Here is a 15530-nt window from a genome sequence, read left to right on the forward strand (position 1 = left end):
ACATTCTACAATTCTACTACATATTTCTAGTGCCAAAATTTTTCCTTTGTCCTCCATGATTACTGCCAAGTGAGATTTGGGATCCCATATTATGCCAGCATATGCACCTTGGCAAGAAGCATGAATCATAACAGTAGAGTGATATGAGCAGGATATGGGTAGATGGTAAGGACAGAATTGGATCTGTGTTTGTAAATATGTATAGTCTTAACAATTTGGACAATGTAATAAAAATTAAAAGTAATATCAGCATTCTGTGACTTTCTGACACTTATTTCCTACTTAGAAAAGGCTTTTTTTAAACACCCAAGCTCACTATACTACTGACTTTAGTATTTTTACTGTTTCTGTATCTTTTACTAGCAAAAAGAGACTACATACCCTGGTTGCTGAAAATGCATAATACTCGAGATCACTGGTTCTCAGCCTTTTCAGGGACAGGGCATCCCTCCACCACTTCTTTGTGTGTGGCAGCATCCCTGATTGAGAACCACTGTTGGTGCTGACTCAATTTAGCACAGTGCTTCTCAACCAGGTTCTGCTACCTCCAGTAAAACTGCTGCACACAGCCATCCTGGGGAAGAACAATAATGTGTGCACATGTTCTGAGCAGCCTAAAGCAGACAGGAGCTACATTGGGCTATGTACCCCTTTTGTTCTCCATTATTCTGATTTCAGAAGGGGGGGAGAGGAAGACTGGGACGGGTACATAGTACCAACCAGATCCTGCCTGCTTTAGTGTGATCAGAGACCTAGTGCAGGAAGAGTGTTTAGGGCAGTTTTACCTGGCTGCCACCATGGTGACAGTGCTTGCATTGTGGCACCCCAGCTGTGAACACCTGCTCTGGGAAGATAATTATCCACTGATTCACTTCTCTGGCCTTAGTTATTCAAATGTTACTGATTACCTCTCATGGCATGCAAAAGAAGAAAAAGAAAACAGATAACTATAATTTCATTAGGTATGAGTCTAATTCCACAAGCACTTGCTGCAAAATTAAGCACTTGCTACTGTAAACAGTCACGTTGACTTCAACAGAACTATGAATGGCAATAAACACTAAACATTATAATAGGTGTCTGAATGACTGGCCTTCACATTTGCATCAAAGAAAAAATACTGTCTATTGTTTTAGCTTTTATAACAAATACATTTATCATGTTTGCATATTAAACCGTAATACTATCTTTGAACAATGTACGGTATAAAGATTGTGTTATCTATAATGTCATACATTTGTATCGACAAAGAGGCCTCTTGACATAAACCCCCAAATGCCTTCTTTCATTCTGTCACAAAGATAGATGATTATGCTTACTTGGTTAGTTGAGGGCATAGTTTCCCATAGAGCTATTCTACAGAGATCTGAAGACTGCAAAATATTTAATGGCAGGTTTACTGGGGTCCATTAGTTATGAAACATTTTAAAGAGATTTGGCTACATTCTGTACTGTTAACATCCTTCCTCATATACTGATGAAAGGCCTTTTTAAAAATAATAACTTGTATAATTTCTTAGGGTATATTCATTAGCTATGGTGATGGGCATCTTATAAAAATCAAAAGTGAACGGAAAAGAAGAGAATAAGCTCCTATCATTTCCTACAGAGTACACAAAACCTAGAGAGTACACAAAAGTTCAGAATCCTGTTGTTAAATCTGCCAAAGTTAATGACATCAGAGAAAATATCATAATCATAAGTGTTTATCATTTTAGTATATTGGTCTTGAAAATATATTCCAGAACAGGAACAACAGAATTAAGTAATTACATTTCGGGCAATATCCAGTTCTTTTATAATCTTAGCTTTACATCTAACAAATAGTTCTGTCACACTGAGGAGTCGGAAGACACTGATAAATGTAATAAACTATGAAGAAAAGAACTGAGAGGCATTTGTGATTGTATTGAAGCCCCACTGCTTAATACTGTGGTGGGCAGATGAGGCAAACTGAGAGGAAAGGGTAATGGAGATTTGATTACAGCATTCTTAGATAATGAAAGTTACACATTATATCATAAAAGCAGGATTATATAAACATAGTTTTGATCGGGAGAAGTGTTAACATGCAAGCATGAAACCCTGTTCCATATTCATTGTCCACTATAGGGCAGGAGTATCTTTAGTACCAATAACTCAGAGTCCCCGGAAGCAAAGTACGAACTCCAAGAGCTATTCCAGCTACCCAGCTGATGTGTAGACAGCTTCATTTAATATTCCTCTCTAGTGATACAACAAGGACCCCTCATGCCTATTTTTAAATGCACATTTTTAATATTCAATATAATGTTACTCTTTAACAAACTCTTTACTCCCCGCTTCTTTTATGAAGCTTCCCGTGGTCTTTAAAGGGATTGTTAACCAAAGAATGGATCACTCTCTTTCTGCATGAGCAGATTCAGAAACACTCCATTAAACCTTTCAGTATTTAAAATAAAGAGTAATCTCTCACCTCTGAGGAGATGAGCCAGTTGCTGAGTGATTAACTCTGGTGCCTCTTGAAGAATCTCTTTTACTACTAGCGAGGAAGAAGACTCTTGTAACTCCAGGCTGCCATCACATTGCTCATCTGGACTGATGACTTTGACAACAGCTGATTCCAAACCTTTATCATCACTATTAAGCAAAGTAAAAAAATTAATAATGAATATTTTCTTTCTTTTTGTTTTCTCTGTAAACACCCCCATGTAGCCTTTTCGGTTATTTTGCTATAGTTAGCCATACAACATTTACCAACATTTTTTAAAAAGAAAAGCTAGTATTTAACAACAGGTGCCGCCAGACAGTTATGCTCCAGCATTCTTATTCAAATTCTTTTGAGAACAAAGCAGTAAAATATTCATGAACTGCTCCACACCCAAGTCCTGACGTCACCATTGTAGAATGAAGAATTTAGATTGTCTTTGAAATAATTGATGTGTGCTTAGACTTGAATGCCTCTGTTTGCCTTAACAAAATATCTAATGAAAACATAATTCAAAAAAATATTTGTGTGCATATGGCAAATACAGTCCTTTTTAATGGAGATGTTGGGCTTTTTCTCAACGTATTTTGGCTCTTTATCCAAGCTAGGCGTTTCAGGCATGGACTGTTTCTGCTTCTTCTCCTGCTATAATACAACATCAAATCCAAATTTCATCAAATAATATAAAATAAAGATCATAATTCTCTAGGAAACAAAGAGCCAAAGGGGCACAGATACAAAATAAAATATAATGGATAGTTTCTGCTCTGTGAAATGATACAATAAGTTGGCTGAGGTGGTTGAAGACTCAACTGTTATGGATTTTAAAGTTGGGGTTTAATATAAAACTTTCTATTTACAGTTTAGAGGGCTTTCCAAATTTTTCTCCCAGTTATTTGACTGGTAAACACACTAGTTTGGGGTACTGGGCTCATCTACATGTGCAATTCCAGTGTCTGAATAAACTGTGGAGCTTAATGCTCCACAGTTAATTGCTCCCAGGCATGCCATTTGAACATGTACCTGGGAGCAATAAAGTCTGGAATAATAAATTTCCCAGTTTATTCAGGTTCAGTACATGGGACCTGGGCAGAGCAGACCCAGCTGGCAGGAGATCCAGGGGTCAGCTTGGAAGCCCAGAGCTGCTCCCCTCGCTCAATGTACTGCAGAGAAGCTGGCCGGGGCACAAAGCAGCTTCAGTGTGGGAGGCAGCCCCTGCACTGAAGCACTCTCATGCTCCAGCCAGCTGGGGTAGCATCTACACATGCACTGATGTGGAGTTTTTTTTATTCTGCAGCAGGATAGTACTTGTATTTACAAGTACTTTCCTGATGTGGAATAAATTAGTTTACTCCCGCCTAATAGGGGTGCACCTGTGGACACCAAGACATTTACCGCACAGCTAATTAGTCAACTGCACAATAAACATCTCATGTACTTACACCCACTGCGAGGCTCTTTTTCTCTCTTAAAACAGGCACGGTCCTGCCTATCTTAAAGTAAAAGGCAAAATGAATTGGAGAAAAAAAATGTTGGCATTAAATGGCATTCTTCTCCCTGCATGAGAGATGTATTTCTCTTCTGACCCTGGTTTCATCAAAGTAAGGGATCAGAGCAATATTAGAGCCCTGTTTCTGGCTTAAGGAGAATTTCCTCATCACAGGAATGCTGCCTTCATGAAATAATTCATAAACCCTGATATACAGGGCAGTCTGGGATTGAAGCTACAGTGATTCCAGGCAGCGTGTGGCTCCCAAGCAGCTGAAGCCAGTGTTATGACTTAAACAGGCACCCTAGGAGATACCAAGCATTGCTGAATTGGGAGGACATAAAGATGACCTATGACACTATAGCCTACCCTTGGACAGGTCCTAAAGTCTCCAAATGAAGTACAGAATACCAATCTCTGAATTTAAATTTAACCAGCAAAATGAGGGAGAGCACTCGGTGTTATAGGGTGGCCACATTTTGGATGAAACATAACGCCCATCTCTTGATTCCTCATAATTTAGTAATCCAGTTCATTTTGTTTTGAAAAAAATAAAGCCTTATGCCTTGGCCTATTTGGATAGTTTGGCCTCCAACCGCAACTGGATACAGAACTCCTTATCACTTACTATCTCAGTGGACTATGCAGTCCTACTGAAATAGCATATCCCAGGACTGGGTTAACTGACAACTAGGAGAGGGTAAAAGGGTATGAATTTAGATTGGAAAGGTTTAGACTGGATATCAGAAAAAACCTTCACTGTTATAACAGTGAGGCAGTAGAACAGGCTGCCTAGGAATGTTGTGGAATCTCCATCATCGGAGGCATTCATGTAGAGGCTGGAAAAACACTGGTCAGGGATGATGTAGAAGCACCTATGCCTATGCTTTACTATAGGTATTTCCCATGCTTTTGTGCTTTGCTGTTTGCCACATGGGGCAGGGAAGGAATTTTTTCCCCCTTTCTGTTGCTACATGAGGGAGTTGCCATCCTTGGCAGTATTGGGTGTTGGCTGCAGCCAATGCAGGGGATTTTGACTGCACTGCATGACCTGTTTGCTACTGATATTAAAGAAAACTTTGGGACAACACATCCAATTTGAGTAGCATCTCAAAGGAGATCTGTTAAGACATGAGGCACTTTTAACAAAAAGATACAATGCAATGTGTTCTCATATACAACATATACCTTTTTCCCCTCAAATCAGCCCCCTAAAATTGGGGTATGCATATTAAGCAGGGAAGCTGATTTTTTTGCCTGATGTCAGAAGCACCTTGGTTTGATTCCTGCTCTGAAATTCAGCAGCTGTAGTATTATTGTTCAGGCAGCTGAGTCATGTGACTTACTGACTCATTGTTCTTCACTCTACAAGTATTAAAAACTCTCTCTCCTTTTTAATGGTTTTGATATTCCACTGATCAAGCTAATCGTTCTAGGGCAATTGTGCTGATTGCTGGCTGTTCCTGGTTTCTCTATTTCACAACCTCTTTATCTCAGTCTTGAGCTCCTTAGCTCAAACTCTTTAGCCCTTTTCAGAATCATAGGGCATCTTTACACATGCTCCAGGGTTGGAGGGAAGGGATGCTTTATTTAGAGTGGCTCTCAGGAGCCGCTCTAATTAAAGTGCCTGCAGCATCTCATGTATTCAGCGTCACATGCTTCAAAATGGTGGCAGGGGCACTTTAACTAAAGCTTGTTTGACAAGCTTTAGTCAAAAACCCTTTGTCACCAATTTGAAGCACAGGAACACTGAATACATATGATGCCAAGGCTGCTGGAGCATACTAATTAGCACGCTCCAGCAGACTCGATTAATCATGTCTGCTTTGACACACTGTAATTACAATGCATCAGAGCAAGCATCCCTCATGTCTACAGGTACCTGTAGATCCACCCATGGAGACTAGTTTGCAGCAGCAGCTAGGGATTCAACTGTGGTTAGGCAGAAAAAGGAGGCTGAGTCCGCTAAAGATTAGGCTCTGTCCCTGCTCTATGCAGCCGTAACATCAAAAAAATCATTTTTCTTCATTCTGTCTTTCCAAAACAAGGTGTATATATTTTGACAGGTGGTGTATATGAGAAAATATGGTAAAACTATGTAAAAAAGGTGGAACAAAGATGAAGTAAGCTGATATGTACTGGTCACATATGAAAATAAAGTTGAACCCCCTAGCATTTGTGAATTGGACTCATATCACAAAAAAAACCGCAGCATTTTTTAATCATACAACCATAAAATACAACCTTTATAACAGCTAAAACCAGAGCTGGAAGAGCCATTTTATTGCACATAAACAAAGTACCTTGTCAGCATGTTGCTGGTAACAAGTGTTAAAGACAATTTCCCTTCATCATTCAGCTGATGTAAGTTGATTTCATCTCGGAAGATATGGAATGATTCTGGGATATTCAGCTCTTCCAGAATAAACCTTGTTTCTGTGTAGTAGCTAAATTCTCTTCTTGGTATATTCAGTACTGGCAAGCACAGAACATCAGGAGGACTGACCTGTAACAGGAGAACATGTATATGTCACAGCAGTGTTAAACAGTACCTGCCTCTCATCTGGGCCATGCATAACTGTTTGCAACAAGGAAAACTAGCCTGAATAGAAATTGCCTGTTGTTTGTCTATTTTTTATTATTTTTATTTTTGCTCCAAATAAAGCTTTTTGCCAGTTCCTCCTTATGTGTCTGTTGAGATACAGAGCAAATAGGATTGCAAAAAAAATCTATTTTTCCATTTTAACAAAACATTAGATTCATCAAAATGGTCTTCAAAGTGCACTAAACGTTAAGTCAAATACCTAAATCCCTGTCATCTCCACTGAATATTCACCTTTCCATCTAAACTGGTCTTGCAGTTTTGGCAATGGACTCAGGAGATCTTGGTTCAAGTCTCACCTTGCCACAAATATCTTTTGTAATTTCAAACAAACTCCGTGATTCCTCTGAGACAAATGCTGATTCTATTGAAGTCAATGGGAAAAAAGTCTCACTGTCCTGACTGAAGCCAAAATTTCACACACTTTCTCTCTATAGGCTATTTATAACTTAAGGATAATATCTCCTTTCTCAACTATTTAGATGACAACCTCTCCAGAGGACTGACTAACTTTTACTATCTGCATATGGAATGTTTAGCACAATGAGATCTCCAGTGCAATTGTAACACAAGTAACACATAAACAATATTTATATGTCCTTAGCCTCCTGTGAATCACCCAGTCTAATAAAAATAGTTACACAAAGATTTGTTGTTTGTTTCAAAGGCCTTCGGGTGAAATCCATTCCTGTGCAGGGGGGTTTAAAGAAAATCTATGTACTGCTTATATCACACCTCAGTGATGGATAGACCACATGCCGATACCTAGACTGAATTAATGTCTTTGTTTGTTTTTCATAATGGCCATAAGTTAGTCTATGCCAATTCATTTTTTGGGGAGCTAGATAACCTATCTCATTACATTTGATAATGAAGTGATTCAAATCTGCCTCCATTTAACTGGAAAGGAGACTTGACTTTGCCTGCAATGAGGTCAGGGGGTGGGAACTTTTACTTGTATGTTTTGATTTGTTGAACATTAATGCATCTCAAACAAATAAATCAGAATCTCATTTTTTACCTTATCTAGGAAGTAGGCATATGCTAAAGAAGAAATGAGGGAATCCAAGTCACAGGATTTACTCCCAAGAACAACGTGGACTTTCTCCAGGCGTTTACTCCGGTTCTGAAACAAACAGTATAAAACATGTTTAAAAGGGGACAGTGAAAAACAGGAGGGAATGAAGACACTTAACTACATTTTAAAATATAGAAATAGTTTCCTTAATTGTAAGCCAGACTTGCATTCCCTGTACACCCAGAGCTCCCAGTGAAGTGAACAGGAGTTTGGGGTGAACAGGGGACCCAGGATTAGGCCCAATAGACTAAGCCCATAGAAGACATATTGAAATCAGTGTTGTAGGATAATAAGATAAACAGCTTTAGGTTAGGGACAGACATTCAAGAAGCCTGAGCCTAAATTGATTCAATCTTTGCAGGTTAGTCTAACCTGGCTAGGCTAAATCAGTTTGTAACCAGACAGACATTCTCTGTGAACTGAGGAAATTCAGGCACATGCCTGTAGGGGCTCAGGCTAAAAGCCAGGGGTTGCTACAGCAGCCCTCCCTTTCCTTTTAGAGTGCTGAGCTGAGGGGGGCTGTGACCAGGCCCCAGAAGGACCTCTTATTAGGGAGGTCTGCCTGCACGATCCCAGGCTTTTCCCTCATGGCTGCTCAAGGGGTGGGAGTGTTGCCAGATCCCAGCCGCCTGCTAGCACTCTGAGGCAAGGGGTGTGGGGGGATGTAGTGCATGCATCTGCTGATAATACAGAGCTTTTCAATCTCCTTCCCTGCTCCTTTATACTGTCTGCAGCAAACTGACAGGCAGGCAAGCCAGCAGGGGGTTCAGTGTTTATCCCCCCATCAGCAAAACAATAGCCTCTCTCCATTATTTCAAACTCTTCTTAAGCTGACCTGTTGATTAGCTCCAAAAAGCCCTAAGTGGTCACTGTTCTGTCTGCCTGTCCAGTGAAATTGGAGAGACATACAGACACCTCTCGGCATTAGCAAGTATACCACATGCCTAGGGTCCATGGGGTATGCTGCGGGAGATGGGAGGGAGCTGGGGAGGGTTTCTGTTTGAGCAGCAAGAGGCAAGTAGGGCAGGGGGAAGCCAGGCAGATGCTGCTGTATCTGCAGCCTCTGCCAGAGCTCCAGCCAGGGGGCGGAGGGGAGGGGAGGGGCCAGACCTGCTATGGAGCAGAAAGCCCCGCCCAGCCCAGAGAGCATGCCGGGATGCTGGGGGTATCTGGTTAATCTTAAACCAGCAAGAGGTTTGGGACAGACATTGCATAGACCAGTTTGACCCAAATCGGTTAAGTCTGATACTACATTCAACCAGGTTTATCTCAAACCAGTTTCAGCCATTTTCAAACTAATTTATGTGCACTGAACATCTGTTCTGTTGCACGTTTAAACCAGTTTCTGATCACTTAAACTGGTTTATGTTTAATGTCTGTCCTTAGCCTTAGAGGTAAGTAGAGTACTGCTGAAAAGAGTCCACAGACTAGTGAGGCAAACGGTGGTAGGATACTGAGGGTAAAGATCCACTCAGCAAAGTCTACATCACGTAGCAAGTTCTGGCACAGGATGCAGGCAATGGCCTAATCCTACAGAAAGCACAACCATGTATTTTGCTGAGTATCTTTGATCCCATCAACATCAGGGAGAATTAAGGATGTTCATTATCTTGTACAACTGAGTCTCCTCAAAACCACAGAGAGGGAAATGCTAGGCAAGCAGTATTAATGCAGAGCACCTCAGAAAGATCTATGCACAGTTCAGAAAGCCACACACACACATGCACATGTGCATACCCGCATGCGCACAAACACATGCACACACATGTGGGAGATGACCTGGGATTGTCCTTTTTTTTGGAACATATCATTAATGAAACACTAACTGTACAGAAATGTTCCAGTCTACTTCTTTTAATGAGCCATGGCACTTAATTTGGGAAACAAATCTGACTGACGTTAATGTAGGTATCTAACGTCCAAACATGTACAATTAAACAGATTGTCTCTTTCACTGTCTGCAGGCTGACGTGTCCCTGTCTGAAGGCTGAAGTGCATTTTGTTATTTTGAATTAATTTTCTTCACTGTATCAAGTTAAATTTAATTTTCCCATAAAGGGCTATAATTAGTTTATAACTTGCCTCAATAATTATAAACATGTTAATAAAAAGATAGAAGTGTCTAATCTCTCTACCTGGATAAAAGAGGAACCATTCGCTTTTTTTTTATTATGTAGAACACAGTCACTCAAAATACCTTTGGGAAATAAAAGCAGGACAAATGTTCTGTATTCCATACCACTGGGAAGGAAACTACATTAACCACAGCTTTCTGAAGAGTAGTGTTGCAAAACTGGCTGGGTCAGATACCTATAACTTATTAAATATCCATCTTTATCAGCATCAGGATTTCTCTATTTCTGTATTTTTAGTTAACTCCCTTTCCCAAACTGTCTTTGAACAATGTAGATATAGAACTGGCAAGCTACACCAATTTTACCCCATTTTAGAGGCAAAATAAAATGCTCTCAAACTCATAGCTGTTATATATAGCAAGATGTTTTTATTTAGTTCCTTCATAAGTGTATGTACTTGGCTTACTTCTGCAGCTTTCATATTTTCCATGTAAAAACAGGAGACAGAATCAAGTGAACCAAATGAACAGACAGCCCCATCACCTCTACAAAGTCAGCATGATCAGTAGTATCTGAAATTGCTAGCCATCCAATGGTTATGCCTGTATACCTATTTTCCAGTGACTACATGTTCACTGACCCAAAAAAAGCACTTCTAAGGGTACTAGCAAGCAGCTCTGGTGGCACTCCCAGCAGAAATACTAAAGCTTAAACAGGCATCGAGCCTAAACTCCAGCAACAACTTCATCTGTTCATTACTCAGTTATTATGATGTTCTCTTAAAAGAGAAAAAAATCCATTGCCAGCACTGGCAATATGGCACCTTTCCTGAGCACTAAAATACACACATTTATTTTTAAAATACCCATGTTCTTTTTCTTGTTGCAAAACCACTGCTAGGGGGATATTCTGCTGTTCCAAAAGCAGAGAAGAAGGATTGAGGAGCTGAGGTAAGAACCTAACTGTAGCAGCTGGCAATATTCCTGCTTCTTGTCATTGTATAAAAGCAGGAAAAGAACTCAAGTTTCTAAAACAACATCTGTTTTCACTATATGCCCATGTTTACAACTCTATTTTTTTTAATATCTACTTCTCTCTCTTCTTGGTCCCCTCCCCCATCACAATTGACATGGACTTGTGATGTAATAAACTGGAAACCGAGGTATAACATATTTGTGAATACAGCCTATGATCTGATCAAAGAAGTAAAATTGCTGATCCGCATATGATGAGATATTAGCAGACCTGGACTAACATTGCTGAAAAAGACAAAGTTAGGAGGCCAAAACTATTTGCAAAACTGGGTTAAATTTTTGTATAATTTTAAATGAAAAAGAGCAGAAAAATGGGCAAACAATTTTTAAATCCAATTAATTTTTAAATGAAGAGTTTTGATTTTTTATTTTGAAGCAATAGTTTTACTTCAAAATTATCCTATGCTTAAGGGCTAAAATAGGGTTTTAAAGGAGTAGATTAGGCCTTCTCAAGCTTCCAGGGATCAGTAAGCCTGAGGGAAAGATAAAATAACACATAAACTGCTCATTTTTCTAATATGTTTCCTCCTAATAGTTTTTATTTTAAAAATAAAATATTTGATTTAAGAAGGCTCTTCAACTAGTGGTAATTAGTTGAATAACACTGTCTCTCTTTAGACCTTGAATCTTAGCACACTGGTAAGGCACTGAAGCTCACATCTTATCCCTGCAGCCCAGCAGGTGCATGAATGAAGGAATGACTATTGTGGCATCCACTGACACCTCAACTAGCACAACCCAACAGGGAAGGAGGTTGTGATGTGTTGCTCTTACAAGCTAACAACTATTTGTTCCCACCAGAACATGTGAGAATATGAGAGAAAAATTAAGCTCTGAAGCATGTCCATCAGATACAATATCTGCCACAGCTACACTTGCGACAAGGGCAAATTTCACACCTCCCATTGCTAAGGATTCACGTAAAGATACACTAGTGAGAATCCCCCTTCATTCCCACAGCTCTATGAGTTTGACCTTAAATTCTTTGATAATGAAACGTTTCTAATTAAAATACAAGCATTGTCATGTCAGTATATCACCAGGTGAAACAAAGAACCCGCATAAATAAATAAATAAATATCCTGTGATTCTCCTGACACCCAAAACTATTAAATGTAAAAGAGTGTAAAAATGTAATTTCATTAATTTTGTTGTTTGTTTACCATTTGCATCTCTCTCACTTTGAACAAAAAGGAGAAGCTGTTTTTAGTGAGTTTTTAGACACTTTTAACTTCCAGGTCTCATGCTTTAAAAAATGCTGCTATTATTTAAAACACTGCTGTTACTTGTTTTTATCTTTTAAATAAGTTTCATTAAGTATTTTTGGATTATTCAAACATTTCTAATTGTCATAAGTTTGCACAAAGCTGTTTCCCTTTATTTACATGTGAATTTACTTATTCACATGTGAATATTATTATCTATTATTATCACGTGATCAGAAAATGTTTCTTTAAAAGCACATTTGTTATAAAGATCTTTTAATGTTATTTCATAGTTTTTAATGCCATAAGGAGCCATTAGATCATCTATGCACATATAATGCACTTTTTACATTATATACGCCATTCACAGGCACAGGGGATCAGTTATCGCATACCTATCCTTTGTTTTTTTAAAACATGATAGACAATGACACTAAGAGGAAAGTGAAGCTCCTATCTTGTTTCCTCAAACTAAACATTTGTTAAAAGAAAAATGTTTCAGCACAAGTTGTAAAGTCACTTTGCATTACCTGAACTATGCAGAATCAAACAAATATTAATGAATATTACAGTGATATCATAATAAATGTTATTTTTGAAAAATAAAAGTTCTGCATGGCAATACTTCCTCTAGAAGTTACAAAATCTCATATGACACAATAAATCATTAAAAAAAACCTAATAGTCGTTAATTTTAATCAAAAGGTATGTCTTAATTTAAAAATACATCCATTAGGCAAAGACTCTTTCACATAAGCAGCAGCATTGATTTTGAACATTGCTTACCAAGGTACCTCTGCAAGCTTGCAGAAGTGCTTTAGCTACCCTGTCCCTACTGGACTCAAAATCATCAGAGCTAACAAATAGTACTATCCCCCCAGGAAATTTGCTGCATAGCAAACCAGGATTTTAAATTATATCCTAGATATATGCCTAATTGAAAATGAAGTAAATATAATGATTAGGAATGGTTTAGGAATATTGCATCTACATTTGTACATGGGCAAGGACTAGGTTACCTTTCAGGTTCCTTCAAGGTCTGTGATTGTATGACTAGACCTCTTGGATTAAAGTGCATGTATGTTCAGCAGTAGTGCTATCTGTACAGTACAGAGAGAGTGACTTGCACATAGGCCATGAAATAAGTCGAGAGTAAAGTAGGAACTGAACCTGTGTCCCAAGTTAACGCCTCATCCTCTGAATCATCTTTCCTTTGTCCCAACAACTATTTAAATATCTCAATATTTAACTACATTATAGAACATATTACATAACAACCAGCTTCAAACCCCTACTGACAGTAATTAATCCTTCCTGTCTTTATCATCACTGCTTCTTGAGGCATTTATTGGATGCTATCTTTATAGTAAGCTTTCATATTCAAATATATATATTTCCCAGATAGCAAGCTAGAAATTCTTGCTATCACAATCTTCACACCTCAAAAAATATAGGACATAGGCTGGTACCAACAGCAATGATTTTACCCATCATAAGCCTGTCATTTCGGCTACACACAGCCATTTCATTATCAATGTCATTCACTAGTTAGTGTACGTTTAGTACTGTCTGTTACCTGTATTATCAGATCCTCTCAAAATATCTGCAGTTCTGTCTGGAGGAGATTACAGACGATATAAATGTCAGTATTGCTACAATTAACAAACATTTTCCTTTAGTCGAGTGTGTTTCAGAGCCAAACTTCCAGGATTTTTTCTCCCAATACTGCATGTGTGCAATTTAGCTGGTGATCAGCTGTTTTTAACCTTGGATCTATGACACTGCGGATTCAGTATTTGAAGCAAAGTCTCTAAAAGGCAGTATTCCTGTCTCAGCTAAGCATGACTAACAGAGTGCAACATCATCCGCTGATAAAATAAATTCTTGACAGATGATAAGTCATCAAATATAGTTTCAAAAGTAACCAGCATTTTCATAGTAAGCTATTGTAGGGCAGTTTCAAGAAAAAAGATATTAATAGGCCATTAACACCTGACAAACAAAAATGGCTCTGATAAGTTTGAAATTCTAGTAAGTGTCATAACCCAGTGATTTTGGTGCCTCGGCACGATGGAATTTTCCCGCCACATGAGAGCCTCTTGCAAAAGTAAAGGTTTTCTGTTGCAGCAGAAGAACCTCGATGCAAGAGAGTTCCCGCCAATTTGCAGGATGCATTTCTTCTTTGCAGCACAGAAATGCACGGTGCAAAGAGTTCCCGCTATTCGAATGCAAATTTGTGTCCCGCTATTGGCCAGTGCTAAATTATTCACACGTGGCAGCTAGTAATTGGCTTGCTAGCCATTTAAAAATTTGCGCGACTTCCGCCCAGGTTGAAGAACTTTGAGCACGCTGCAGAGTGCCTCTAAAGAGATCTGACTTGCGGCTAGCTGATTGATAGATTGATCACCTATCGATCCTTCTTCCCGTCGCCAAGCGCAATCCCAGACGTACCCTTTTCCCGCCGGCTTGATTTGCGGACGGATTAACTGGCTTGGGCCTCGCCAGCTGGAACAACTCACGTAGTTGTTCAGACGACCGGACCATCTGCGTCGCAACTACAAGCGGCGTAAGTAAACGTTTTTGCAACCATTAAACCTTGTCTGCCTCTCCATTCACCAACCCGCCCTGATGAACGAGCAATTTCTAAATCACCTTGAGTCGGCTCTGGCCATCTGAGACACTTACGACAGCATAAATCAGTTTACTGCAGCCTAATACCATTGCACTTGTAGATGGTGACACTACTCCACAGCTAATTAGTCAACTCTGCAGTAAAGTGCATGTGTAGATGCGGCCAATGGAGCTTTAACAGTGAAAAGTATGTTTAAGATTAAAGAGCAGTATGATGGAACTGTCTCAATGAGGTTGTTTCTACACAATCAACAGGCCTTCAGTATATTTGTAAATTCACAACTATTCAGGATGACATTTGTACCAAGGGGAGGGAAGAGAGGCAGATCGTAGGTTCCCACCCAATTCATTGCCTCAACTCCTTTCTGATAGTACCAGAATAAATCAAAAGCTTTACACACAGCAAGGATGATTTAATCAACTGGTGCTTTTATTTGCATGGGGTTTAGCTCCATCTTCAGTGACCTCACAGCCAGGTTTAAAAATTATGCTTAAACCAAGTTTGAACTTGATTGCAATCAAACAGGTTTTGTATCCCAGCCACTGTGAGTTGGCCCAAATTCTCAGGGCCTTTCCACACCAACAAAACAACTTTGTCCCAGACTGTGTTATAACACGTTTTATTCCTACCTGTGCAGATGAGACTAAATTATTTCATAACATTACCAGCTCATGTTTCAACCCTGATAAGGTTAAAAGGTGATGAAATATTTATCCTGGGATACAACCCACATATTTGGTTCCTAAGATCAGTGATGGTCTGTAAATGAGTCAAATGGATCAAACCATAGCCTAACAAGGTCAGAAACTATTGTGTTACCACAGCTTCACATTTAATAATTTAGATCAGCCAAAAAACAATTTGGACTCATCCTTAGCTGCTAATCAAAAATGTTAGAATTTTAATAAGTCATCTTACTCTTCCCCTTAACATTGCACTTCCCTCTTT

General features: G+C 39.1%; 1 protein-coding gene across 1 annotated transcript in view; it reads right to left on the minus strand.

Annotated features, from left to right (window-relative positions):
- Positions 1 to 15530, minus strand: part of LOC102386459 (protein prune homolog 2) — a 227083-nt gene that overhangs the window by 164161 nt on the left and 47392 nt on the right. Inside the window, 3 exon segments of the mRNA XM_025191510.1 lie at positions 2456 to 2619; positions 6260 to 6462; positions 7580 to 7684. Of these exon segments, the coding sequence (XP_025047295.1) occupies positions 2456 to 2619; positions 6260 to 6462; positions 7580 to 7684 (472 nt within the window).

The sequence above is a fragment of the Alligator sinensis genome, unplaced genomic scaffold (genome assembly GCF_000455745.1).
Source record: "Alligator sinensis unplaced genomic scaffold, ASM45574v1 scaffold728_1, whole genome shotgun sequence".
Classification (NCBI taxonomy): Eukaryota; Metazoa; Chordata; order Crocodylia; family Alligatoridae; genus Alligator; species Alligator sinensis.